General features: G+C 32.4%; 1 protein-coding gene across 7 annotated transcripts in view; it reads right to left on the bottom strand.

Moving 5' to 3' along the window:
- The window catches only part of wake (wide awake), a 73,713-nt gene that overhangs the window by 10,173 nt on the left and 39,108 nt on the right, over window positions 1-24,432 (bottom strand). For 5 of the 7 annotated variants that reach the window (XM_015983013.2, XM_064357595.1, XM_064357593.1 and 2 more), the window contains 4 exons: window positions 23,637-23,830; window positions 3,452-3,601; window positions 2,726-2,804; window positions 7-110 (listed from right to left, as the gene is read on the bottom strand). In XM_015983013.2, coding sequence (XP_015838499.2) covers window positions 7-110; window positions 2,726-2,804; window positions 3,452-3,601; window positions 23,637-23,830 — 527 coding nt within the window. Of the gene's footprint in view, window positions 1-6; window positions 111-2,725; window positions 2,805-3,451; window positions 3,602-10,504; window positions 11,599-23,636; window positions 23,831-24,432 lie in introns of those variants that run through there. The other 2 variants (XM_008199188.3, XM_064357594.1) reach the window with 2 other exon arrangements.

Here is a 24,432-nt window from a genome sequence, read left to right as displayed (position 1 = left end):
ACTTACATCTATGTCCCTCTTTGGCCCCGAAACCGACGAGCATTTTCACCAAGGGTCGGTTGTTGCTCAAGACGGCGACATCGAGGGGGGAGAGACCGTCATTGTTTAAACTAGAAATGTATAATTTAATTGAACAATTTTTGTGAGACTTTAATTACGATATTAAAAGCTCTATCGAGGACTAGCGATTTCGCCAATAATTTCAATAAGACGTTACACTTGAAATGTATTAAATTTCGTTTTTTGTGGTTAAAAATAAACAAAACTATCGATTTGGGTCACATTTTATTTTTATTGTATTCAAAATAGATGACTAGGAACTAGGCACATCCTGTGGTATATTTGGCTCGTTTTAATCCAACGAAAAATATGAGTTTCCTTTTCGTTCGTAAAAGTAGTTAATTAGTGTCAAGAACTGAAGCTTTTAATTTTATTCAAAAGTGATGAGTATTGCAATTTGCACGAAAGACATTCAAACATTTGAAAAGACGTGACTTTACAGATTACGACTCGACGAGTTCGAAGCAAATACATGAGGAGTTCAAAGAGGACAAAATTAATTAACTGAGACGTGAATAAGGGTAGTGTCGGAAAATTTAACGACTATCAGAATCAATAAATTGGTAAAAATTTAAACGCTACTGTGAAATTAATAGTTTAGCGTTGAAAATGAAAAAAAATAAGGAACAGATTATATTAAAAGTACGGAGGACTATAACTTAGGAGACGAAACGAGATGGTGGAATTTTCTGACCCCAAAGTAATAGTACACCAGAGTAAAAATGAGGGCGCTTTCGGGGCTAAATCGTTTTAAATTAATTTAAATCGAACCAATTCACTAATTTCTTGGAAAAAAAATGCAGAAATGTTGAGCTTTACATTTTTAACAGACTGAGAATAACTGACGACTAAAAACTTCATAAGAAACATGAGAAAAAAATTATTTATAATTAAAAATTTGTGCTTCGTTCCGTATTTTTCAAGACGCTGCGAATACGGTTAAAGATACAAGAAAAATGTAAAGAAGGAAGTTGTAGATAATTAAATTTCCTACAAAAAAGTCTGCGAGACAATATTTCTATCATCAATGGTTTAAGCCCCAAAGACGTTCAAAGACGCTCAAGCGGCATTTTACCGGTGGTCAAGTAACGCACAGTTAATTTATGCCGAAACTGTAGAAGATAGAAATATAATGTCGCGGAGTTTTTAATAGGAAATTTAATTCTCTACAACTATGTTCCTTACACTTTTTCTGTATCTTCAACCGTATTCCCAGCGTTTTGATAAATATGCAAAAAACTAGCGCTTGGAATTATCAATTTGCGTTCCACTTGATATTTTTGCGTACGCTGCTAATACAGTTGAAGATACAAAAAAAGTGTAAGGAACAAAGTTGTAGAGAATTAAATTTTCTATAAAAAAGTCCGCGACACCATATTTCCATCTTCAACGGTTTAGGTATAAATTAACTTTCCAATACTTGACCACCGTCAAAATGAAGCAAATCCGTCGCTTGAGCATATTTGAACGACTTTAGGGCCTAAACGGTTGAAGATAGAGATACGGTCTCGTAGACTTTTTTGTAGGAAATTTAATTCTCTATAACTTTCTCCCCAACATTTTTCTTGTAACTTTAACCGTATTCGCAGCGTTTTGAAAAATATGGAACAGAAAACCAATTGGTTAAAGTTTGAAATATTTTTAAATATAGTTTACGATAATTTTTTTGTATTATGTTAATGTCTTACTATCGAAAATTTAATGCTCTATCAGCCTGTATTTTTTTCGTTTACCTTGTATTAACCATTGTACTAATACTACCATTTTTTCAAATTCATTGCGCCGAAAACTTAGACGGTAATGAAACAGCGCTCTCTAGCGACATTAACAAAACTATGGAAGACGGGAACGTTTTATTTGAAGGTCGTTTCAGATCCTAACCTTTAGATAACCGTAGTTAAAAGTATGTAATAATAAACCCAAAAAAATGTACAGTAATGGTTAAGAAAAATTAAAACATGTTAAGGGCCGATTTCATACACAAATTTAATTCTCCATTTACATTTAATGTCGACTTTAACTAATGCCCTTTTAAGTTTAAAGCGACACGAAAAACTAAAATTTAAGAAAAATTTCTTTTTTCTTTTTTCCAAAAATTTAAAATTGCAAAAAAAAAAGGTTAGAAAGTTCTTTAATCCCACTTCCAATTCCAGAATCATCACTTTTTGGGATTTTCAATATCTCTCATCTCAATTATTTTATTATAAAATGTAACAAGTTAACGAATGTTTTCAAATTTTAAAGTAAAAAAAAATACAGTAAAACGTTCAGTTGGTAGGTGTAAGCAAGCCTCAATTTTTTCGCAGCGTCTTCTCCTGCACTTAAATAAATTAAAATACATCCAATTCGTGATGAATTAATTACACGGAGTAGCTTTTGTCCGTCCCTTTGACCTTTGAAAGCGAATTATCCCGCAGTGTCCGAGAATTACCTCCGTTTTTTGGATTGATCATCCATGTCTTTGTCGTTCATATTGAACGTGCTAGAAATTCCACGCTCGTGCTTAATTAACTCTATTTCTGATGATGATGATGGCATTTCGGCGGCAATAAACGCTTATACAACCCCGAGGTGTACTCCAATTTAATTAAAAGACACCTATCCTGCCTCAGAGACTCGAAAATATCGATATTGTTAGTTGTCTAAATTCCAGGGGCGAACTCACCTGTTCACATCGACGTCAGTCGACTCCAAAATGGTGCGGGCCTTCTCCAAATGGCCGTGCTCCACGGCGGCAAAAAGGGCTGGAAAAACTCGGGTTATTGCAAAATTGAGCGGTCGCCAGGAAATTAACGGGCGCTTAAGAGCAAAGTTTTGATGAGCTGGTGACCACGTACGAGGGATTAAGTTACGGAGCATCAAGTTTAAAAATTTATTCTGAAGAAAGTTCACTTCCTGTGATAAATATTCACAAGTTTACGGAATCAATATTTGCGATTTTTAATAGATTTTCGTTTTAAATGCAAAGCGACCACAAAATTTGTCACAGCTGGAAATAATATGTGGTCCAACATGTGATTCATTTCCGAGTTGTGTTTATTATTAAAATATAGAGCGAAGCTGTTCCGTGCGTTTATTTCCACTATGATTTATTAAAATTGAATTGTTTCGTCTTTATTGATCGAAAAACGTGGAAACAATCCCGGCGAATAATTAAAGCCGTGTTTGCTCTTCGCAATCAGAATTTGCGCGATTGCAGTGAAATAAAATTACAGGAGAACGAAAGAAAAATGTTATTGCACACGAGTTTATCCCAGCGGATCCACCCCCGGAATTGCAGTTCGTGTTTCAGTTCGGAAAAATGAATAAAAAACGACTATACTTTTCTTTTCTGTTGTTAACTTGAGACTCGGATCATTTTTGTTCGAGAAGCTTTTAGTGGTTTTCTTACCGTGTAAATGTATGTTGACCTTTGCTAAACGTTCGAGACGTTGTTGCATCAATTTCGCTTCTTTTTTACTAGGTTTGTGCCCTATTGGGGGTAAGTTTGTCGGCAGGCTAGCCACCTCCATTTCAGAGTCGCTAGGCACCGGAGGGAGTTCTGTCGAAAAAAATCACAACAAACTTAAAACAAAAAAATATAAAAGAAATAAACAAAGTGTGGTGGGAATGTTTAAAATTTAGAAAAATGTCAACAGAAGCTTGACTTTGGCAGAAATTGGGCTAAAATTAAACGTGTTAGGTCAAACAAACAATAATATTGTTACAAAAATGATAAATAATGAAAAATGCGCAATGTGAACAATTACGTCAATAAAATAGTTACTAATTTTTTGCATTGCAAATTGTTATTTATTATTAATTTTATTGTTACAAACTGGTTATATAAACGTAACGTAACCATATAATACAGAGTGTTTCGTCTAAATTACACATTAGAAATACTGGGGGTTCCAACTATGTTTTTTTTTCAAAACTCAATAACTCGGCCGTTTTTTTTAATGTAAAATCTGGTCAAAAAACTTCTAAAATCTACAAAAATAAGTCAAAATTGTAGATATTATAATCGCTTTAGTTCATTTTTGTGCAAAATTGCATAAAAAATTACCAAAAAAAACCTCAACATTTTTAGAAAAGTTAAAATTCGGTCAAAAACTTCTAAAATCCACAAAAGTAAGTCGAAACTGGAAGTATTTTAATCGCTTCATTTTAATTTTTGTGCAAAATAGCAACGACAATTTCAAAAAACCAAAAACAAATTTGATCAAAAATCTACAAAAACTAGTCAAAATTGGAAATATTTTAATCGTTTTACTTAATTTTTAAGCAAGATTGCATAAAAAATAAACTAAAAAAAACTCAAAAACTATTTAAAAATTGAAAATTTGGTCAAAAAACTTCGAAAATCTACGAAAATTAGTCGAAATTGAAAATATTTTAGTCGCTCCAGTTTATTTATGTGTGAAATTGCATAATAAATAAAGCAAAAAACTTAAAAAAAATCTGGTCAAAAAATCTACGTAAAATAAGTCAAAATTGGTAGTATTTTAGTCTGTTCATTTAATTTTTGTTCGAAATTTCAACAAAACAAGCTAAAAACTCAAACAATTTAAAATAATTAGGCCAAAAAACTTCAAAAATGTTCGAAAATTAGTCGAAATTGAAAATATTTTAATTGGTTTAGGTCATTTCTGAGCAAAATTGCATCAAAAATAAACCAAAAAAAAAATCTTTAAAAAATTCAAAATTTGCTCTAAAACCCTTCTAAAACCCACAAAAATAAGTCGAAATTGGAGGTATCTTAATCGCTTTATTCTATTGTTGTGTGAAATTTCAACAAAACAATCCTAAAAGACTCAAAAAGTTTTAAAAATTTGACCAAAAAACTACAAAAATCTATAAACATTAGTCGATTTTGTAGATAATTTTATCGCTTTAGTTCATTTTTGTGCGGAATTGCAAAAAAAATTAACCAAAAAAAAACTCAAAATTTTTAGAAAAGTTAAAATTCGGTCAAAAAACTTCTAAAATCCACAAAAGTAAGTCGAAACTGGAAGTATTTTAATCGCTTCATTTTAATTTTTGTGCAAAATAGCAACGACAATTTCAAAAAAACAAAAACAGTTTTAAAAATTTGATCAAAAATCTACAAAAACTAGTCAAAATTGGAAATATTTTAATCGTTCTACTTTATTTTTAAGCAAGATTGCATAAAAAATAAACTAAAAAAAACTCAAAAACTATTTAAAAATTGAAAATTTGATCAAAAAACTTCGAAAATCTACGAAAATTAGTCGAAATTGAAAATATTTTAGTCGCTCCAGTTTATTTATGTGTGAAATTGCATAATAAATAAAGCAAAAAACTTAAAAAAAATCTGGTCAAAAAATCTACGTAAAATAAGTCAAAATTGGTAGTATTTTAGTCTTTTCATTTTATTTTTGTTCGAAATTTCAACAAAACAAGCCAAAAACTCAAACAATTTAAAATAATTAGGCCAAAAAACTTCAAAAATGTTCGAAAATTAGTCGAAATTGAAAATATTTTAATTGGTTTAGGTCATTTCTGAGCAAAATTGCATAAAAAAAAACAAAGAAAAACAAAATTTTAAAAAAATTCAAAATTTGGTCTAAAACCCACAAAAATAAGTCGAAATTTGAGGTATTTTAATCGCTTTATTCTATTGTTGTGTGAAATTTCAACAAAACAATCCCTAAAAGACTCAAAAAGTTTTAAAAATTTGACCAAAAAACTACAAAAATCTATAAACATTAGTCGATATTGTAGATAATTTTATCGCTTTAGTTCATTTTTGTGCGAAATTAACCAAAAAAAAAAAACTCGAAACTTTTAGAAAACTTAAAATGTGGTCAAGAAACTTCTAAAATACACAAAAAGAAGTCAAAATAAAAAATATTTGAATAGCTTTATTTTATTTTTACGCGAAATTGTATCAAAAATAAACCAAAAAAACTCAAAAATTTTAAAAATCTACTCAAAAACCCACAAAAAGTTGTCAAAATTTAAGAAATTTTTAATCGCATTAGTTCATTTTGGAGCAAAAATGCATAAAAAATAAGCCAAAAATTTAAAATTTTAAAATCCGCAAAACGAAGTCAAGATTTTAACACGTTTTAATTTTAATGTTTATAATAAAAAGGGTCAGGTTGAGAAAGTGTTTTATTAATTAAAAAATAGGCGATTTCACGAGTAATAAAGAATACGACTTAAACATAATTATGGAATTAAATCCCAGCGTGGGTCGTTTTCCAACAATGAAAAAAGGTGTGAACGACAACGTGAAACAGGTTTCAATTTCTCCTCCACTAACAATAAATCAGAATCGTTTGAGTGAAATTATTTTCCTTCCGGAAGCGAGATAAAATAATAACAAATTAGACCGGAATAAACTCCTTATGTTATTGCCTTAACAAGACGATCGTTTAAACAAATAAGACGCGTCTGATGAACTCAATTGGATAAACACCTTTTTTCCTCGACTAATTACCGCAACATCCTACTGATTGCCCACTGCTAACCCAGTTTGGTAATGAGACAAACACCGAGTCTCTATGCAAATTCGCAGCAATCTCAGCAGGAATTCACCTGGACTTGGATTAATTCGGCCGGAAAGGGCCCGAGCGTCCCAGGAATAATAAACAGTTTGCTTATTAGCAGGGCCCTGAGATTGAATTAGCGACTTTCAGGCCCAATTTATCGCAATCACATTTAAATAATATAAAAGCTGTGGCAATCCTGTTAGTGATTTAAGGCGCGGAAATTTAATATCACTCAGTGCTACTTTGTCACACTGAAATATGTCTCACTGCCAAGTGTTACGTGAAAATATTTCGCGAACAGTGGAGGCTACTGAGCACATGTTTTGGCCCAATAACCGTTCATCTTTCGTCCAGACGCTTGAATTTATTAAAAAATGGGCCAGATCAAGGAACGCTTAATGATGTCCTTTGCCCGATTGTAAAGTTGCAATAAGCTTGGAGGAGAGAAATCAGAACGCAGTAAAATTCGCAGTTGGTGCTTTACTTGGTAAAAATTGCAAAACGTGAAAGTGACTAACGAGCGATCTTATCTGCGAAGTAAATCGATGCAGGAAGCTTGATAAGATCCGTTTATCCACTTAATTAAATAATTCTTCTCTCCAGGTTTCACTCCAGCCAATGCTAATACAGCCATTACGCAAAGTTTTTGTCGGCGTGTGTGTTAACACCGCCCATGCAAGATATGGTAATCGGTTTGTCGTGTTAGTTTTTCTCTTTTTGTTTAATCTCAATAGGCGTATCTAAACATTTGTCGCGATATATTCAGGTTAATGGCGGTTTCGAAACAACAACTGTTGTTGTACCTTTAAATTTTTAAAGTTCGTAGCGTGCGCTACAAATGATTGACAAGGTCATGGCTGTGCGAGGGATGATCCTGGTGGGAATTTATAAAATTAACTTGTCAGAGGATAATTATGAGAGTTCGAGACGGAAAAAGTAGCGTTTCTTTGGCGTGCGAAAATCGTGACGGGTTTCTAAAAAGAAATTAGTTCGTATGATGTGCACAAAATTAGTTGAATCGTCTTTTAATCTGACCAAGACAACAAAGCGTTTGTGTGGTCAATAAATACAATTATTACGAAACACAAAATATTATGGTTTAAGTAAAGTCAATTTAAAATTTAAAAAATTGGGCAAGTGTCAGGTTTAGAAAGCTTTTAATTAGTTAGTAAAATAAACATTAATGAATTTAAAGCATATTTTGTGTAATCAAGAGTTAGGAGAGGCAAATATGCGAATTAAAAAAATTAAATAAACTATTCTTCTGGTTTATTTTTTATGCCATTTCGCCCAAAAAGAAACTAAGGCCACAAAAACATCTCCAATTTCGACTAATTTGTGTTGATTTTTGACCAAATTTTTAAAACATTTTGAATTTTTTGTCTATTTTTGTTGCAATTTGAATGAACTAGAGCGATTAAAATATTTCCAATTTCTACTGGCTTTTAAAAATTTTTGGAGTATTTTGATCTAATTTTTAAAACTTTTTAAGGTTTTTTGGTATTTTTGTTGCAATTTCGCACAATTTCGACTTTTTTTTTGACCAAATTTTAAATTTTTGAAAAATGTAGAGTTTTTTTGGTTTATTTTGCCCAAAAATGAACTAAAGCCAGTAAAATATCTCCAATTTCGACCAGTTTGTACAGATTTTTGAAATTTTTTGACCAAATTTTTGTTTTTTTTTTTTTGGTTTATTTTTGTTGAAATTTCGTCCAAAACTAAAATAAAGCGACTAAAATACTTTCACTTTCGACTTATTTTTGTAGATTGTGTAAGTTTTTGGACCAAATTTTATATTGTTTAAAATTTTTAAGTTTTTTTTATTTATTTTTTATGCAATTTCGCCCAAAAAAACTAAGGTAATAAAACATCTCCAATTTCGACTAATTTGTGTAGATTTTTGACCAAATTTTTAAAACTTTTTGAATTTTTCGTCTATTTTTGTTGCAATTTTGCTCAAAAATGAACTAAGGCGATTAAAATATTTCCAATTTCTACTGGCTTTTAAGAATTTTTTAAGTATTTTGATCTGATTTTTAAAACTTTTTAAGGTTTTTTGGTATTTTTGTTGCAATTTCGCACAATTTCGATTTTTTTTTGACCAAATTTTAAATTTTTGAAAAATGTTGAGTTTTTTTTGGTTTATTTTGCCCAAAAATAAACTAAAGCCAGTAAAATATCTCCAATTTCGACCAGTTTGTATAGATTTTTGAAATTTTCTGACCAAATTTTTGTTTTTTTTTATTTATTTTTGTTGAAATTTCGTCCAAAACTAAAATAAAGCGACTAAAATACTTTCGCTTTCGACTTATTTTTGTAGATTGTGTAAGTTTTTGGACCAAATTTTATATTTTGTTAAATTTTTAAGTTTTTTTTGTTTATTTTTTATGCAATTTCGCCCAAAAAAAAAATAAGGTAATAAAACATCTCCAATTTCGACTAATTTGTGTAGATTTTTGACCAAATTTTTAAAACTTTTTGAATTTTTCGTCTATTTTTGTTGCAATTTTGCTCAAAAATGAACTAAGGCGATTAAAATATTTCCAATTTCTACTGGCTTTTAAGAATTTTTTAAGTATTTTGATCTAATTTTTAAAACTTTTTAAGGTTTTTTGGTATTTTTGTTGCAATTTCGCTCAATTTCGACTTTTTTTCGACCAAATTTTAAATTTTTGAAAAGTTTTGAGTTTTTTTTTGTTTATTTTGCCCAAAAATAAACTAAAGCCAGTGAAATATCTCCAATTTTTTATAGATTTTTGAAGTTTTTTGACCAAATTTTTGTTTTCTTTTGGTTTATTTTTGTTGAAATTTCGCACAAAAATAAAATAAAGCGACTAAAATACCTCCACTTTCGACTTATTTTTGTAGATTGTGTAAGTTTTTGGACCAAATTTTATATTTTTAAAAATTTTTAAGTTTTTTTTGTTTATTGTTTATGCAATTTCGCCCAAAAAAACTAAGGTAATAAAACATCTCCAATTTCGACTAATTTGTGTTGATTTTTGACCAGATTTTTAATACTTTTTGAATCTTTTGTCTATTTTTCTTGCAATTTTGCTCAAAAATGAAGTAAGACGATTAAAATATTTCCAATTTCTACTAGCTTTTGAGGATTTTTTTAAGTATTTTGATCTCATTTTTCAAACTTTTTAAGGTTTTGTAGTTTATTTGTTGCAATTTCGCACAATTTCGACTTTTTTTAAACAAAATTTTAAATTTTTGAAAAGTTTTGAGTTTTTTTGGTTTATTTTGCCCAAAAATAAAGCCAGTAAAATATCTCCAATTTCAAATAGTTTTTATAGATTTTTGAAGTTTTTTGACCAAATTTTTGTTTTCTTTTGGTTTATTTTTGTTGAAATTTCGCACAAAAATAAAATAAAGCAACTAAAATACCTCCACTTTCGACTTATTTTTGAGGCTTTTGGAAGTTTTTTGACTAAATTTTTAATCTTTTAAAAATTTCGAGGTTTTTTGGTATATTTTTTTCACACATAAATAAACTAAGCAATTAAAATAACTTCAATTTCGACTTATTTTTGTAGATTTTAAAAGTTTTTTTGGTTTATTATTACTATACGTTTCTCGCTTCAAAATTAAAATCTGTCAAAAATACTTAAAAAAAATTAGACAGAGAGTAGAGGAAAGTTAACGCAATTTAATACACGTGATGTGGTAAAGTTTTATTGAGAGGCAGGTATTTAAATGTACCATCAGTAATACCAATAAACGAAAATATTGATGGAAAAGTACATAAAACTTTACGATTTCAAACCGAATAATTGGATAATGCTACAATAAAAGGAAAAGTAACTTTGCCGGTTATAGCGCGCTTAATTATCTCTTTTCGTATAATGTAGGCCGTAAAAGCCCAATTTTTGACTCACACTTTTACTAACAAAAGCGAAACCGCCGTGAGAAAATGATTATTCTTGTGGGTCACCTACTGGACGTGGACGAAAACGAGGCATTCCTCTTCCTCCTGGAGGCCGTAATGGACAGCCTCAACGTACTTTTACAAAAACCGTTCTGTCTATAATCATAACCGAATTCTCCGTAGCGTCCTTGACGGTGACATTCCATTCCAATCCCTCGAGGAATCCCCTCGCACCCATCAGGCTGCAAGCTGATGGGTTCGAAGTTCTCCTTGATCGGAATTTGCAAAATCTGGGCGGCTTTGGGCGCCACAACCGCCGGCGGCGTCGTCACCACCTTCTTGCGCCCCTTCTTCGGCTCCATGGGCGTCTTGAGGATGGTCTCCACCGGCTCCCTCGCCGGGAAGAACCCCGGGTAGAAGTGCGGCGTCTTCTCCATGGCGTCCTTGTCGTGGTGCTTGAGAAAGCGCCCCCCGATGAGTTTCAAAGACGCCCGCACGGACTTGGACCGCTTCAGGTGGTCGCCGCCTTTGCGCCTTTCTGTTATCAAGTCGGCCATTTTTCGCTCACTTTTCCGGGGTTTACCCATCACGACAACAATGTGCACTAAGTCCGACACGCGTCCGACATCTTTCACTGCGCATGGTTGACTGGGTTTGAAATTACCAACAGCTGCTGGGACTGAATGGGACAAGAAGGGGGCTTTGGATGGGCCGAAGTGGAGGGGAAATAGAGGCGGTTTTCACTCACAAGACGCCGGAAAGTGGGTTTTTGCACCAGCGAGGGATGGAATGAGGAAGGGTGGATGGTTGGTGACCGCGATATTTTAATTGTGTGCGCTATGTTATGACGAAAGTTTGGTGGAGATAACTAACGAGTTGCTCGCTCGAGAAAGTGGACGGTTTTAACGATACGTTAAGATGATCTGTGTTTGCGAAATAACGTGTTGTGTATTAGATAACTAGGGTTTTGCAAGTTGGATGAATTAACGGTTAATGCCCATGTATGGGGTTAACGGCAAGTTTTACTAATTGTTTACTCGTCAAATATTTTGCTCTTTTTAAGTTATTTACGAGTTAATTACATCAGTTGGCCGTGATATTTGAGACGTTAGAGAAAATATGAGGACCTTCCAAATTAATATTTAAATTAACGAAATAAATTAAATATTGGGTTAGTGTCACAGAAATAAATACTCGTACGTAGGTATACAAAGATAAATGTGTTTTGGTAACTATTTTATAGATAAAAATGAGAGTTTACAAAAGTTAAGATTAAGGAAAATGTAGCAAATAAAACTAGTAGGTGCCTAAGTATCAATAAAATGCTAAATATAAAAATGATGTACAAAAGTGCATGGAACGTTCTTGGATCGAATTTGTCATAAATTGAATTTCTTGAGTTTTCGAAGGTGAGTTCGTATCTATCAACTTTAGATCGCAAATACGTTTCAATACGTTCCAAATAACATAGTTTTTTCAGATGAAATATCATGTAAAACTTTAATCGCCTCTGTAGCCGGAACCGTTGCCCGGAGCGGCTCTAGGTTTGGACGAAAAAATAGATAAAATGAAGCGCTATCAGATGGTTTTCTGTTCGTTGCTCTAAGTCTTACAGTTTCCGAGAAAAACGCAAAAAAAGGTTTCCATTTTCACTTTTTTTCAATTTTCAATCGCCAATTACGGCGAAACTAAAAGAGCTAGGGGAAAATGTTTTTTCCATCGTAAAGAGTACATCAAAATCTATAAGATAGAGTAGGTTTCATTTGATTTTGAGACACTTTAAAAATTGGTCGATTTTAGAGGGGTGTTAACTTTTTTTAAATTTTTTATATTTTCTCATTTATGGCTAAACTATTGTAAAAAGTGGAACTGGTTTGATCCATACCCATGCAAAATGATCCGGGGAATCGATTGGCATCGAGAAAATTGCCAAATTCCCAATAGTTTTTTAGTTATGAATTTTTTAAAATTTTACCAATTTTTGCATTTAGCAGCAATTTGCTCGAAAACTATTAGTCGGAAAACAATAATCTTTTTTGAAAAAAATAGATAATTTAAAGAGCTTTCCAACGATAATACACTTCATGGGTTATCTCTAATAGTTCCGGAGTTATTGCTCGAGAAATGTTCCGGGTACCCAAAACCGACAAAAACTGCGACGAAAATTGAAAAAATCAAACATCAAAAAATTGAACATATGGACTTTTTGTGGACTCTTAACAAGTTTAGTGGGTTGTTAAGACATATAGAAGTCCATAAAAATTTGCTGGAGTGAGTTTAAAAAAAAATTTTTTTTTCATCTCTTTGAAGGTAAGTGTGTATAACTCAGGAAATTTGAGCAAAAAAATTGAAAATTTTAAATCTCATGAAAAGTTGGTATAATACAGAAAATGAACCGCTAAATCCAATGGAACAAACCGCATTGCTCTACGACTTTTAGTTTTCGAGTTATGAATTTTTTTAATAATTTTAAGCAAAAAATTGCTCGATAAATGTTCCGTCTACCGGAAATTGACCAAAATTAGAAAAATCAATAATTAAAAAATAAATGCTATTAACTTTTTAACTTTTAACACTTCGAGAGGGTTGTACACATCGAAAAGGTGTGTTGACCATAAAATTACATTAAAAATATTCTTATCACCCTTCTTACTAGCTTGCTCTATTTCCCACAACAGTTTTGTGCCTTATCAGTATCCGGTTCTTATCACTGTAATGAAATGTGCATTTCCTCCTTCGTGTTATTTTCCGTTAAAATGTTCCTTGTATGACCCACATTTTTAAAATAAATGTCACATACTTACTTTACGACTTTGAAACGCATAGAATTGGTCAGTGATAAAATAGATAACATTGTAAATTTGCACAACACAATGAATGGTCATAGTAATTAATTCAACGCGAATATTCAATTTCCGAAAGGTCGCGCATTTTATATTTATGACACACTGTCCGTAAAACCAAACATAAATTCCTCCTCACATTTTTGATGAATAAAATGTAAACCGATGTCACCGCAAAATAACGTACAAGCTTTTTCAAAACCGGATGCTTTCAACAACAAATTTTACATAAAATCGATTTCAAAAAAGTCGACTAGCATTGAGAATATCGAAGATTCTTGTCGAGTTAAATTTATACAGCGACCCCTCGCCGATAAATTCTCACGCCATGAGACGGTATTTTTCATAAAATTTATCGAAATAAACAAGCCCTTCAACAAATTACAATTTACTCCAAAGTTTGCGCATCACATCCACTCGGCCACTTTTTGATCATATTTACATAACAATATGTTGCTTTTCACAAGCTCAGTGCTTTATGCAAATCCACTTTTGTGCGTGAAATATAGGGCACAGCTTATCGATTTGTGGACCATTTTTGGCCAAGTTAATTTAAAAAGTTCAAAGAAGCAGCTGCTCCAAGAGAATAAGTTATCTGTATAAAGAGTGGAAAAAGTGACAGGAGAGCAAACTGCCCTCGACAATATTGAAAGCAAAGTCTATAGGAAAAGTTGCCAACAAAACATAAAATAACAACCAGGAATTGCGAACTTAATTTATCTCAGCTCGCAACTACGGAGGACTATAAGTTAGGAGACCAAACGAGATTTTCTGAACCCAAAAAAATAGTACCGGTGGTCAAATAACACAAAGTTAATTTGTACTTAAACTGTTGAAAATAGAAATGTGGTGTCGCAGACTTTTTTATAGCAAATTTAATTCTCTACAACTTTGTTCCTTACACTTTTTTTGTATCTTCAACCGTATTTCCAGCGTTTTGATAAATATGCGACAGTGCGCAAAAAACTAGCGCTCGACTTGATATTTTTGAGTACCCTGCTAATACGGTTGAAGATACAAAAAAAGTGTAAGGAACAAAGTTGGAGAGAATTAAATTTTCTACAAAAAAGTCCGCGACACCATATTCCTATCTTCAACGGTTTACGTATAAATTAACTTTGCAATACTTAACCACCGGCAAAATGACGCAAGTCCGTCACTTGGGCGTCTTTGAACGACTTTAGGGCCTAAATGGTTGAAGATAGTGATAAGGTCTCGCGGACTTTTTTGTAGGAAATTTAATTCTCTACAACTTTCTTCGTTACATTTTTCTTATATCTGTAACCGTATTCGCAGCGTTTTGAAAAATATGGGACAGAGTGCAAGTTAACGGAACTATCGAGGACGGGAATGTTTCATTTGTAATCCTAGCCTTTAGACATCCGTAGTTTAAACTCAGTCCACTCCGAAATAAAAATAAAATCCCCGTCAGTTGGTTATAATCCCGACTTAACGACCCAAAGCACGAATTTTTGCCAAATTCGCAATTTCTCCGTTAATTGCTCATTTTCCACCGCTGGTAATCAATCTTATTTATGTTTTTCCCCGACACATGTTTGTATCGATTTTGGATTTCGTGTGTGGGCCAACGATGCGTGCATTTTCTCACACTTTGATGTTTCTTTTGTGACTGAATTTTCCAATAATACACGACACTAAGTCAGTGAAAAGATCGGAAAATTTCATAAACAGGTTTTGAATAGCTGGCGTAATTATTATCATAATTTGGTTAATTAAAGGCTCGCACGTGTTATTCAATGGCTTTAATTAAAATCAGTTCAGTTTGGCCATTATTTTTGCAACTTTGCTAATTCCAGTGTTAATTAATGTTACGTGCATTGTCACTTTGCAAAGTACACAAATGTCTCTTTTATACGGGTTTGTAACTGTTAAAGTTTCTCTTTACTTTTGCAAAAAGGTGTAAATTAGAGCGGTGAAATTACATTTTTGATTGAATTATCTTCGGGTTGTATTAATTAAAACTTTATACAAAGTTTCGGCTTGTTTCCAAATGTGAAATTATTCGATAACGTGCAGTCAGAGATCGGAATTTTCGTAATTAAATTCGAGCTGAAGAAGACAACAAATACACTAACACTGCTCTAATAAATCTGCCTTTTGCCACAGCACAATTGCTGCAACGGTCGTAACAATTCAATATTCGCACAAGTTTAATTGGAACAAATAAAGCGCTAAATAGAAACGCGCCGAGATTCAGACTCATTTTTTTGGTTGGTGAATGCTTATACAAATTTATAAACAGTCATAAACTTTGATTTCAAATAGTGAACAAAAAAGTCCTAATATTCTTCTATTTCACAATATTTATAAAACTAACAAACCAAAGAAATTCAAATCTGTTCTTTCTCGGAATAAAATAGTCAAGTCATTTGGCTTCAAATATTTTTCAAATCAAGAAGAAAGTTATGTTACGCCCTTACGTTCACGTTCTTTTTTTTATATTTCTCAGTGGTTTTATTTTTTTATTTAAGTTGCGGTCTTACGTTTACAATTTAGCGCCTTTATGTACCTACCTTTTGCTGCATTATTTTCTTATTACTGCTTGTTTTGAGCGCCTCTGCGTTTACGTTTACGTCTATTTATGTGTTTTCACATCTCTTTTGTTAGTTTCTGTCAAATTTTACTTATTTCTACATTTTTTATAACTGAAAAATTTTTAGACCTGATCCGGGTTCGAACCCCCGACTTCCAGCGTTGAAAGTGGCGCTTTTACCACTGGGCCACCGGGCCACAGCTAGTGACCGTGTTTTGCAAATACTTTAACACATATTTTTCAATTAAATTAACATTACAAACTATAATTGCTTTAATTCGCCTAAAACGCAAATATTTTGCATAAATCAGTAAAATTAAGTCAAAAAAATCATTTTCTTTAATTTTATTAAAATTTAATTCTTAATTTTTTTACCAAATTTTATACGAAAACACCTAATTAAGGCACAGAAAACAATGTTTTGGAAGTTTCCAAGCGTGTAAGTTGATTTTTCAATCCGAAAATATTGTATTTCGAGAAATTCAGAAAGTATCAATTTTAAAATGACATTATTTTTACCTTTTTTATGACTTTCTGCACGTCTTTGACTCCGAAAATGGCAGTTTTTACCGAATTTTATTATAAATCTCCCAAAAAAAACACCAAATTAGTGTATTTTTCGTGATTTATAGTCGAAATTAATAAAAAAATAACTCAACACAAAACTACTAAATTAAGCTCGCCATTGGAATATTTTTGGACTTTTTAAAGGTTTCAGTGCATTTTTCGGTCAGAAACTCACTCATTTCTCAAAATTCGAAATCAAAAAATACCAAATTGGGTCAAAAAACATAAATTTGTTCCTTTTCAAAGCGTTTCAGCATTTTTTCAACTTGAAACACAAAAGTTTTGCTAAATTTCGTTCAACATTCATTCATTTTGTGATTTTTGGGGGTGTTTTGACCAGTTCTTGCAAAATAAATCACTGTTGACCTTAAAAAAAAACACCAATTTCGATCTAATGCGGTAATTTTTTATTCAATTTCGGATTAATTTTCCAAAAAAAAAAAAAAGTTTTTACCACTTGATTTAGCTCGTTTTCAAGCAAAAGTTTTCTAAAAATAATCAGAAAAACTACAAAGTTTGGTCGAAAAATGCGATTTATTATATTTTTCAAGTAAGTTAGCTAGTGTTTGAAATTGTATTCTGCTTTTGTAAAAAATCACTATAATTAAAAATTAAATCGATTTAAACAAAATGAAAATTGAAAATTAAAAATAATTGAAAAAATAAAGAAACCCTCTCAGATATGTCAGATTTAAAAGCGATTATTTAACACAAACATCAATGTTATCACAATTTCAACAACCCAAAAAAATAAAAAATAGACACACTTTCCTCGGTTCTCGCCTCCTCGTGATAAGCCCTTATTTACATTAGTATCATGCGCTGGTATTTCCTGCGATAGCGCTCGGTTGTGAGGAAAAATTCAATAAAAATCCCCCGAAATGAAGTAATTCCGTGCTCCCTTGCCCTAATGAACAGAAAAACATTGCTTGGCAAAAAGCTCGGGCCCCATGTAACGACGTTAATATTTTACTCAGGCTTTTACTTTTATGTAAACTCGCTGGGTAATATTTCACCGCTTTTGACAGAGTAAATAAGGTGAGACGTTTAAAGTAAACGAGCTGAGATGTTGTGTACGTGGGCAAGTAGACACGGATCGAATATATTGACGTATTAACTTATGATATATGGACTGGTGGCAGTCCCTAGAGGGAATCTACAATTGCTCTCGTAAATCGTCCCACTTTAGCTTCTGAAAAAATTTACAACACTAATTAAGCGAATTACGTAGACACTATTGTACAACAAGAAATTAAAGTTTCATGAGGCATTAGCATAACAAACGCGGAATAAAAATCAACTCAAAAACTGAAAAACGCCCGTGATGCAGGCAACCGGTGCTGCACCCCGGCGCATTGCAAGTTGCATAAGCGACGAAACTAATTGAATTTTGTCAATTTTCCGAGTGAAAATCGAGTTTCTCCTTGGCTAAGTACAATAATTGCATTGCGGGAAACGCGACATTGGAGTAATTACGCCAAATGTACCGTGAAATAATCGATGACCTTTTTGGCTTATTTAGAATTCACCACAAACTGTTTTAATAATTAAACATTGCATCCGATATTCCATCCCTTGTCAGGAATTGCCACCGCAGGGGTTAAATTAGGACTCAAATTTGACACTGACAGGATATTCGGAAATTGAGGCAAGGAAATGAGCGTTTTATCTTTATTACCAAACATTAAAAAAATAGGATTGGTGAAATTTTTGCAAAAACCGCAAAATTTCGCGCCTTCTTTTTAATAAATAATGATGAAAGGCAGGTGCAGGGCCAGCTGCGAAAAAGCACTTACAAAGAGAATAACAGATTAGAAGCGGGTTTGAAGCGTATGGACGTGACAACAAGTAATGAAACAAATCAAACGAAAAGTGAACAATAGACGAGACGCTCGAGAAAAGTAAAAATAAAACAGTAAAATGGGATGTGGGCTCGATTAACGTTTGATAAGGGATGGCAACGGAAGTTTATTAATTTAATTTGTGACTAAAATGTTGCCACAGTGTGACAGATAATTAGAAAACTTCTGATAAAAATAAGGAAGGAAGACGGCATCTGGACTAGATCTCAGATGGCTGTGTACATGGAAGCACGAATTTGTTTTACATAATACAGTGAAACGTCCATCATTGGAAAATTCGCAATGTACAGGATTATTCAGTTAAAATAATCTGCTTTCTTATTGAATCAGTCAGTCTGTATAGGATTTTAATTAACGGATTACAACAAACATACAAGAGGAGTAAGAAAATTTCTAAAAACATATGTATTTATCTAATATACAGCCCACATTTTTTCGGCCAAACCTTGTTGTTTTTCGAATTATTTTTAGAAAAATTTTGCTTGAAAACGAGCTAAATCAAGTGGTAAAAACTATTTTTTTTTGGAAAATTAATGTGAAATTGAGTAAAAAATTACCGCATTAGATCGAAATTGGTGTTCTTTTTAAGGTCAAGAGTGATTTATTTTGCAAGAACTGGTGAAAACACACCCGAAAATCACAAAATAAATGAATGTTGATCGAAATTTTGCACAACTTTTGTGTTTCAAGTAGAAAAAGTGCTAAAACGCTTTGAAAAGAAACAAATTTGTGTTTTTTTGACCCAATTTGGTATTTTTTGATTTCGAATTTCGAGAAATGAGCGAGTTTTTGACTAAAAAATGTACTGAAACCTTAAAAAAGCTCAAAAATAATGCAATGGTAAGCTTAATTTAGAAGTTCTTGTGGGAAAATGCTTGAAAAACGGCACAAGTTTGACGATGGTTTAGTTATTTTTGTATTATTTTCGACTAAAAAACGTAAAAATTACACAAATTTGGTGTTTTTTGAAAGATTCATAATAAAATTCGGCAAAAATTGCCATTTTCAGAGTCAAAAACGTGCAGAAAATCATAAAAAGAGTAAAAATAATGTCATTTTCCAATTAATACTTTTTGAATTTCTCGAAATACAATATTTTTGGACTGAAAAATCAACTTACGCGCTTGGAAATTCCTAATACATTGTTTTCTGTGCCTTAATTAGGTGTTTTCGTATAAAATTTGGTAAAAAATTTAAGAATAAAATTTTTAAAAAATTAAAGAAAATGGTTTTTTTGACTAAATTTGAACTGATTTGTGAAAAATATTTGCGTTTTAGGCGAATTAAAGCAATTATAGTTTGTAATGTTAATTTAATTGAAAAATATGTGTTAAAGTATTTGCAAAACACGGTCACTAGCTGGGGCCCCGTGGCCCAGTGGCAAAAGCGCCACTTTCAACGCTGGAAGTCGGGGGTTCGAACCCGGATCAGGTCTAAAAATTTTTCTAAGATAAAAAAAAGAAATAAGTAAAATATGACAGAAACAAACAGAAGCGATGTAAGAACACATAAATAGACGTAAACGTAAACGCGAAGGCGCTCAAAACAGGCAGCAATAAGAAAATAATGCAGCAAAAGGTAGGTACATAAAGGCGCTAAATTGTAAACGTAATACCGCAACTTAAATAAAAGAATATAACCACTGAGAAATATAAGAAAAAGGACGTGAATGTAAGGGCGTAACATAACTTAACATTGGAAAAGATATATTTTTCTTCTTGAATTGAAAAATATTTGGAGCCAAATGACGACTATTTTATTCCGAGAAAGAACAGATTTGAACTGAAAAAAAATTATTTTTAGAGAGGAGGAATAGAAGATTTTACAAAATTTTCAAACAAATTTTCTTTGGTTTGTTAACTTTACAATTGTCAAATACATTTTGTGGAAAACTGACCCATTTCGCGCATATCTTACTGAAAATCACAACCAAACAATACTTCTCGTGTGTGATACAATCAGAGACGTGACTTTCACACTGCCCTACTTGAAAAAAAAACGTTTAATTTTCCGCACATACTGTGCACATTTTTGCCAAAATCAAACGCTGCATGAAAGTAAAACAGTTACATAATTGGCCCAATTATACAATTAAGGACAATTCAGTGTCCTTTTAAGAAAAAAAATCAAGGTTCAAGTCTGGCTTAAATCATGACTAAACTACTTAAGTACGAGTTGCGTAAAAAATCTCACCGTATTTTTTCTTCAGTTTGGCGATTTTTCCACAACAACAATAACACTAAACCTAACCTCACATGGCCACCTGTTTGATGATGGTTTTGACTTTTGACGCACCTGTAAGTCCCCGAAACCGTTGGTCTCGCAGTTAAAAAAATGCGAATTTCCCACAACAATTAAAACACAATCGCACGAAATCCGCTAATTACTTAGAGAAACATAATTTGCGCTTGTTTGAGTTAAAACTCGAAGAACGCAGAGGTATTGGAAACGTTAAAGAGGTTGTCCGGCCTTGTCCCGACCATCGATGGTACTGTTGGGTGTCTCTTTTTAAATGAGTCACTTGCTTTAAGCTGCTGGCTTATACCTAACGGAACAGGTAGCGTATAGTCGGAGACAAAACCATTTTTACCACACACAAGGGTTTAGCTTGTGGGGTCATGGGTTAAGAAACGATTTTTTACATATCAAGGGCGGAAAAGGAGCAATTTTTCATTTGGGTTTCAATTTATTGTGAAAAATTATTGCGTTTGAGGCGGAAAAAGCAAAAATAACTTAATTTTCGGTCTAATTTCGGGTTGCTTTTAACCACGTTTTAACGAAATGTTGCGAAGTAACTGCGGTTAAAAACGAGCTCATAAAAGGCGCTTCAAAAAGGCAAAAAATAAATAATGAAACTGCGAGAATGTAATTCAGTAATTTGTTTTTTTAGAAACTTTCACCAAAAAAAGATCGATTCGAAGATTTAGTTTAAACGAGGTAAAAATGACATCACTTTCTAGCAAATTTTGTGTTTTATTTTTGGATGATTTTTGACGAAACGAACTAATAAAACAGGCAAATTTTTATTGATTTTTGTAATTTTTATGGTTATTTTTACCAAAACTTACAATTATTATTAAAGTATTAAAGTTAAAAAACACCATTTTTAACTAATTTTTCATACTTAGACGATTATTTCTAATATTTTAACTCAACAGAAGACTTGAAATTTCCTTAGAAGACAACAAAATTCCAGGTGGTTTAGCCAATATTTACAAAATGAAAACTATTGTTTGTTTTTACTTTAAAAATGTGCCAAAACATTGAAAAAGGCAAAAATAGTGAAATATTTGACGCTGTCTGGTGACTTTTTGGTCTCAAAGTATCCAAAAATATTAAATTTTAGTTGAAAACGTGCTTAATATTAACTTCAAAAATGGCAACATTGCTCAATTCTTGGCCTATTTTGATGATTTTTCGGTTTATTCCTGTTAACGAATTTCGAAATAATTTGAAAAAACAAACTAAAAATGCACATAGTTTGGTCAAATAATCGGAAGATTTTAGTTCAAAAACGTGTTTCAAAGTCTGTAAAAGAGGTAAAAATAAAACTCAACTTCGCTTTGGATGTTTTATTATCGATTTATGACGAAATTTCGCCCGAAATAACCTGTATTTTCGATTTAGTTTTATAGTTTTTGGCATATTTTGCCAAAAAAATAAAGAAATTTTTGGTTAAAAAGCATTAAAACAGTTGAGTGTACAGGTCAAAATTTTTCGTTTAGTAACTGCTACATTAGTCAAATGTTACTATCTTAAATTAAACGTCCATGAACATTCTAGAAAGGTATAAATGGTCAAAAAAGTCATTTTTATCTCAAAAATTTTCGAAATATTTGACGCTATTTGGTAATTTTTTGGTCTCTAAATCTCCAAAAAAGTGACCAGATTTTAGTTAAGAAAACATTTTTTTTAACAAAATTTTGCGAAATAATTGGCTAAAGAAATAAGGAATGACAACATAATTTGGTGTTTTTTCGTTTTGTTTTAAAAAAATAAGTCTCACAAAAAATCGTGAGAATTTAATTGCAGATTTTTTACGAAATTTTGCCAAAAACGAGTTAAATCTCAAAAATTAACATTATCTTTGATTTAGTTTCACAATTTTATAGGCACTTTTTGTCAAAATATAAAGATTTTTTTTATTAAAAACTTACTACATCGAGTTATATTAGCGGGTAAAATAACATAAATTTCGATAAATTTTTTTGATTTTTGGGACAGCTACCTACTTACAATTTTTTTCAAATTAAACTTGCTTAGCTAAATAATCGAAAAAAGCAAAAACTGTGAAATTTTAGTTTGTCTTTTGGATGCTTTTCTGACCAAATTTGAACCAAAATCTCACAACAAACGCAAGAATTAGGTTCAAAAATGATGACAAACATAACTTCTGATCAACTTTTGTAGTTTTGTGGCTAATTTTTGACAAAAATGCGTTTCAAAATGAGCTAAATCGAGTTAAACTTCCATATAGTTAGCAAAGTGCGGTTAAATATTTTTTTGGTACATTTACGAGTTTTGTGAGGAAATTTACTAAAAAAAAGAAGTTTGTTGATGAATAAGTGCAAATTAAAAGTTTGATTTTATACAAAAAACAATCCTATTAGTTGGTTAATCTAAGTTTTTTTAACCCAAATGTAATAATAGAAAACTTAAAATTTTCCAAGAAAACTGGGAAATTCCCGATGGTTTAGCAAATATCAACCGACATTTAAACAGCAGTTTTTTGCTCAGTCACTAAACGCTTGTGATTGGTCTGTCCTACAGTTGGGAGTGCAAATGCCCGTCGATATCCAATGACAAACACCTTGCAATTTTTTGCGGGCTAGATAAACAAGTACTGGTAATTTGTATATTTTTATTGGTCAAATTACTCGCTCTAAGAACAAATCAGAACGTAAACCGGTTCTAGGACCGGCCCTTCACACAAACAGGATTCGTCTTAAATGCGAAAAATGGCGAACATTAATTCCAATTTGTCTCCCGTTTTTATATAAAAAAAAAACACAAGACCTGGTAATCGTTGTTAAAGCGAAATTTCCGCCGAAAGAAAATCGCGTAAACTGTCCCAAAGGGCGAACAAATTGCACAATTGTAAGCCGATTATTGGCTCCAGTATTTGGTGACATATAAACTAATCGCACGAGCTTTGCGAAATGACAAAGTTTCATCCTGCTGAAAAATGAGTTTAATAAACTCAAAGCTCCAAGCAAATAAATTGCCGATTAAAGTTCAAAAAAAACTCCCTACACGTATTTTTTCCCGCAACTTTTTCCGTGTTGGAGCCCGCTGACCTTTTGTCTTTCCCTAAAGTTGTAAACTTGATGACCGTAACGAAACATCGTAATGGTGGCATCCCCAGAGCCCACTCACCGTTAATCCCCCGTTGGCCTTTCATCCGGCGGCCGACAGACGGCGACACGATCGCCAAGGGCCGGTCGGCCCGCAACGAGGGCCGTTTCTCCGCCGCGGCGACGGGCTCGGCCGCCGCCTCCTCGGCCCACACCGCCTCCACCATCGAGTCGATGCTGGAGGAGCGCGGCAGGCGCGAGTGGAGGGTGTCGCGTCTGAAAAACAGTGCTAATGAACAAGGTGGCATGCCGTGAGAATGGATGGCGGCGGCGGGTCACTAGCTTCAGACACTGACGCATCAAAGTTCACCAACTTTCAGTTCGTTACACTGAAAATCGAACTTTGATGCAGCGCGTTTTGTTATTAAACTTTGCTGAAACGACAAGCAAAAAACTTTTTTCATCGGGGATTGGCCAAGAATCCTAGTTCAATCAATTCATACGAAAGTCTCTAATAAATAGACCAAACTTTACAGGAATGTTAGTATGAAAAAAAATCAATTTTTGATGAAAACTCGAAGAGTAGGATATTTTCTTGGTACAAAGTGAATCTACTAAAAGTATTGTGTATCTCAAAACTAATATCTGCTCCGAATTCAGCTTTTGTTATCAAATACTTTATATTTTTCTCTTTGCTTGTGAATTTTTTCAGAATTTTTGTATTACGCTGTGAAGATTTTATTTCGTTGAATATCACATAAAATAAATAACGTTATTAATTCTATCTTCGATTTTAAAAAGTCCGTGTCAATACAAACGCCACCGTTCAGCAAAATTAAATCTTCAATGTCTAATCAAAATTTTAATAAATAAGTAAT

This window comes from Tribolium castaneum, chromosome 6 (genome assembly GCF_031307605.1).
Source record: "Tribolium castaneum strain GA2 chromosome 6, icTriCast1.1, whole genome shotgun sequence".
Classification (NCBI taxonomy): Eukaryota; Metazoa; Arthropoda; class Insecta; order Coleoptera; family Tenebrionidae; genus Tribolium; species Tribolium castaneum.
Note: the sequence above shows the minus strand (reverse complement) of the source record. Positions and strands in the feature narration are given on the sequence as shown.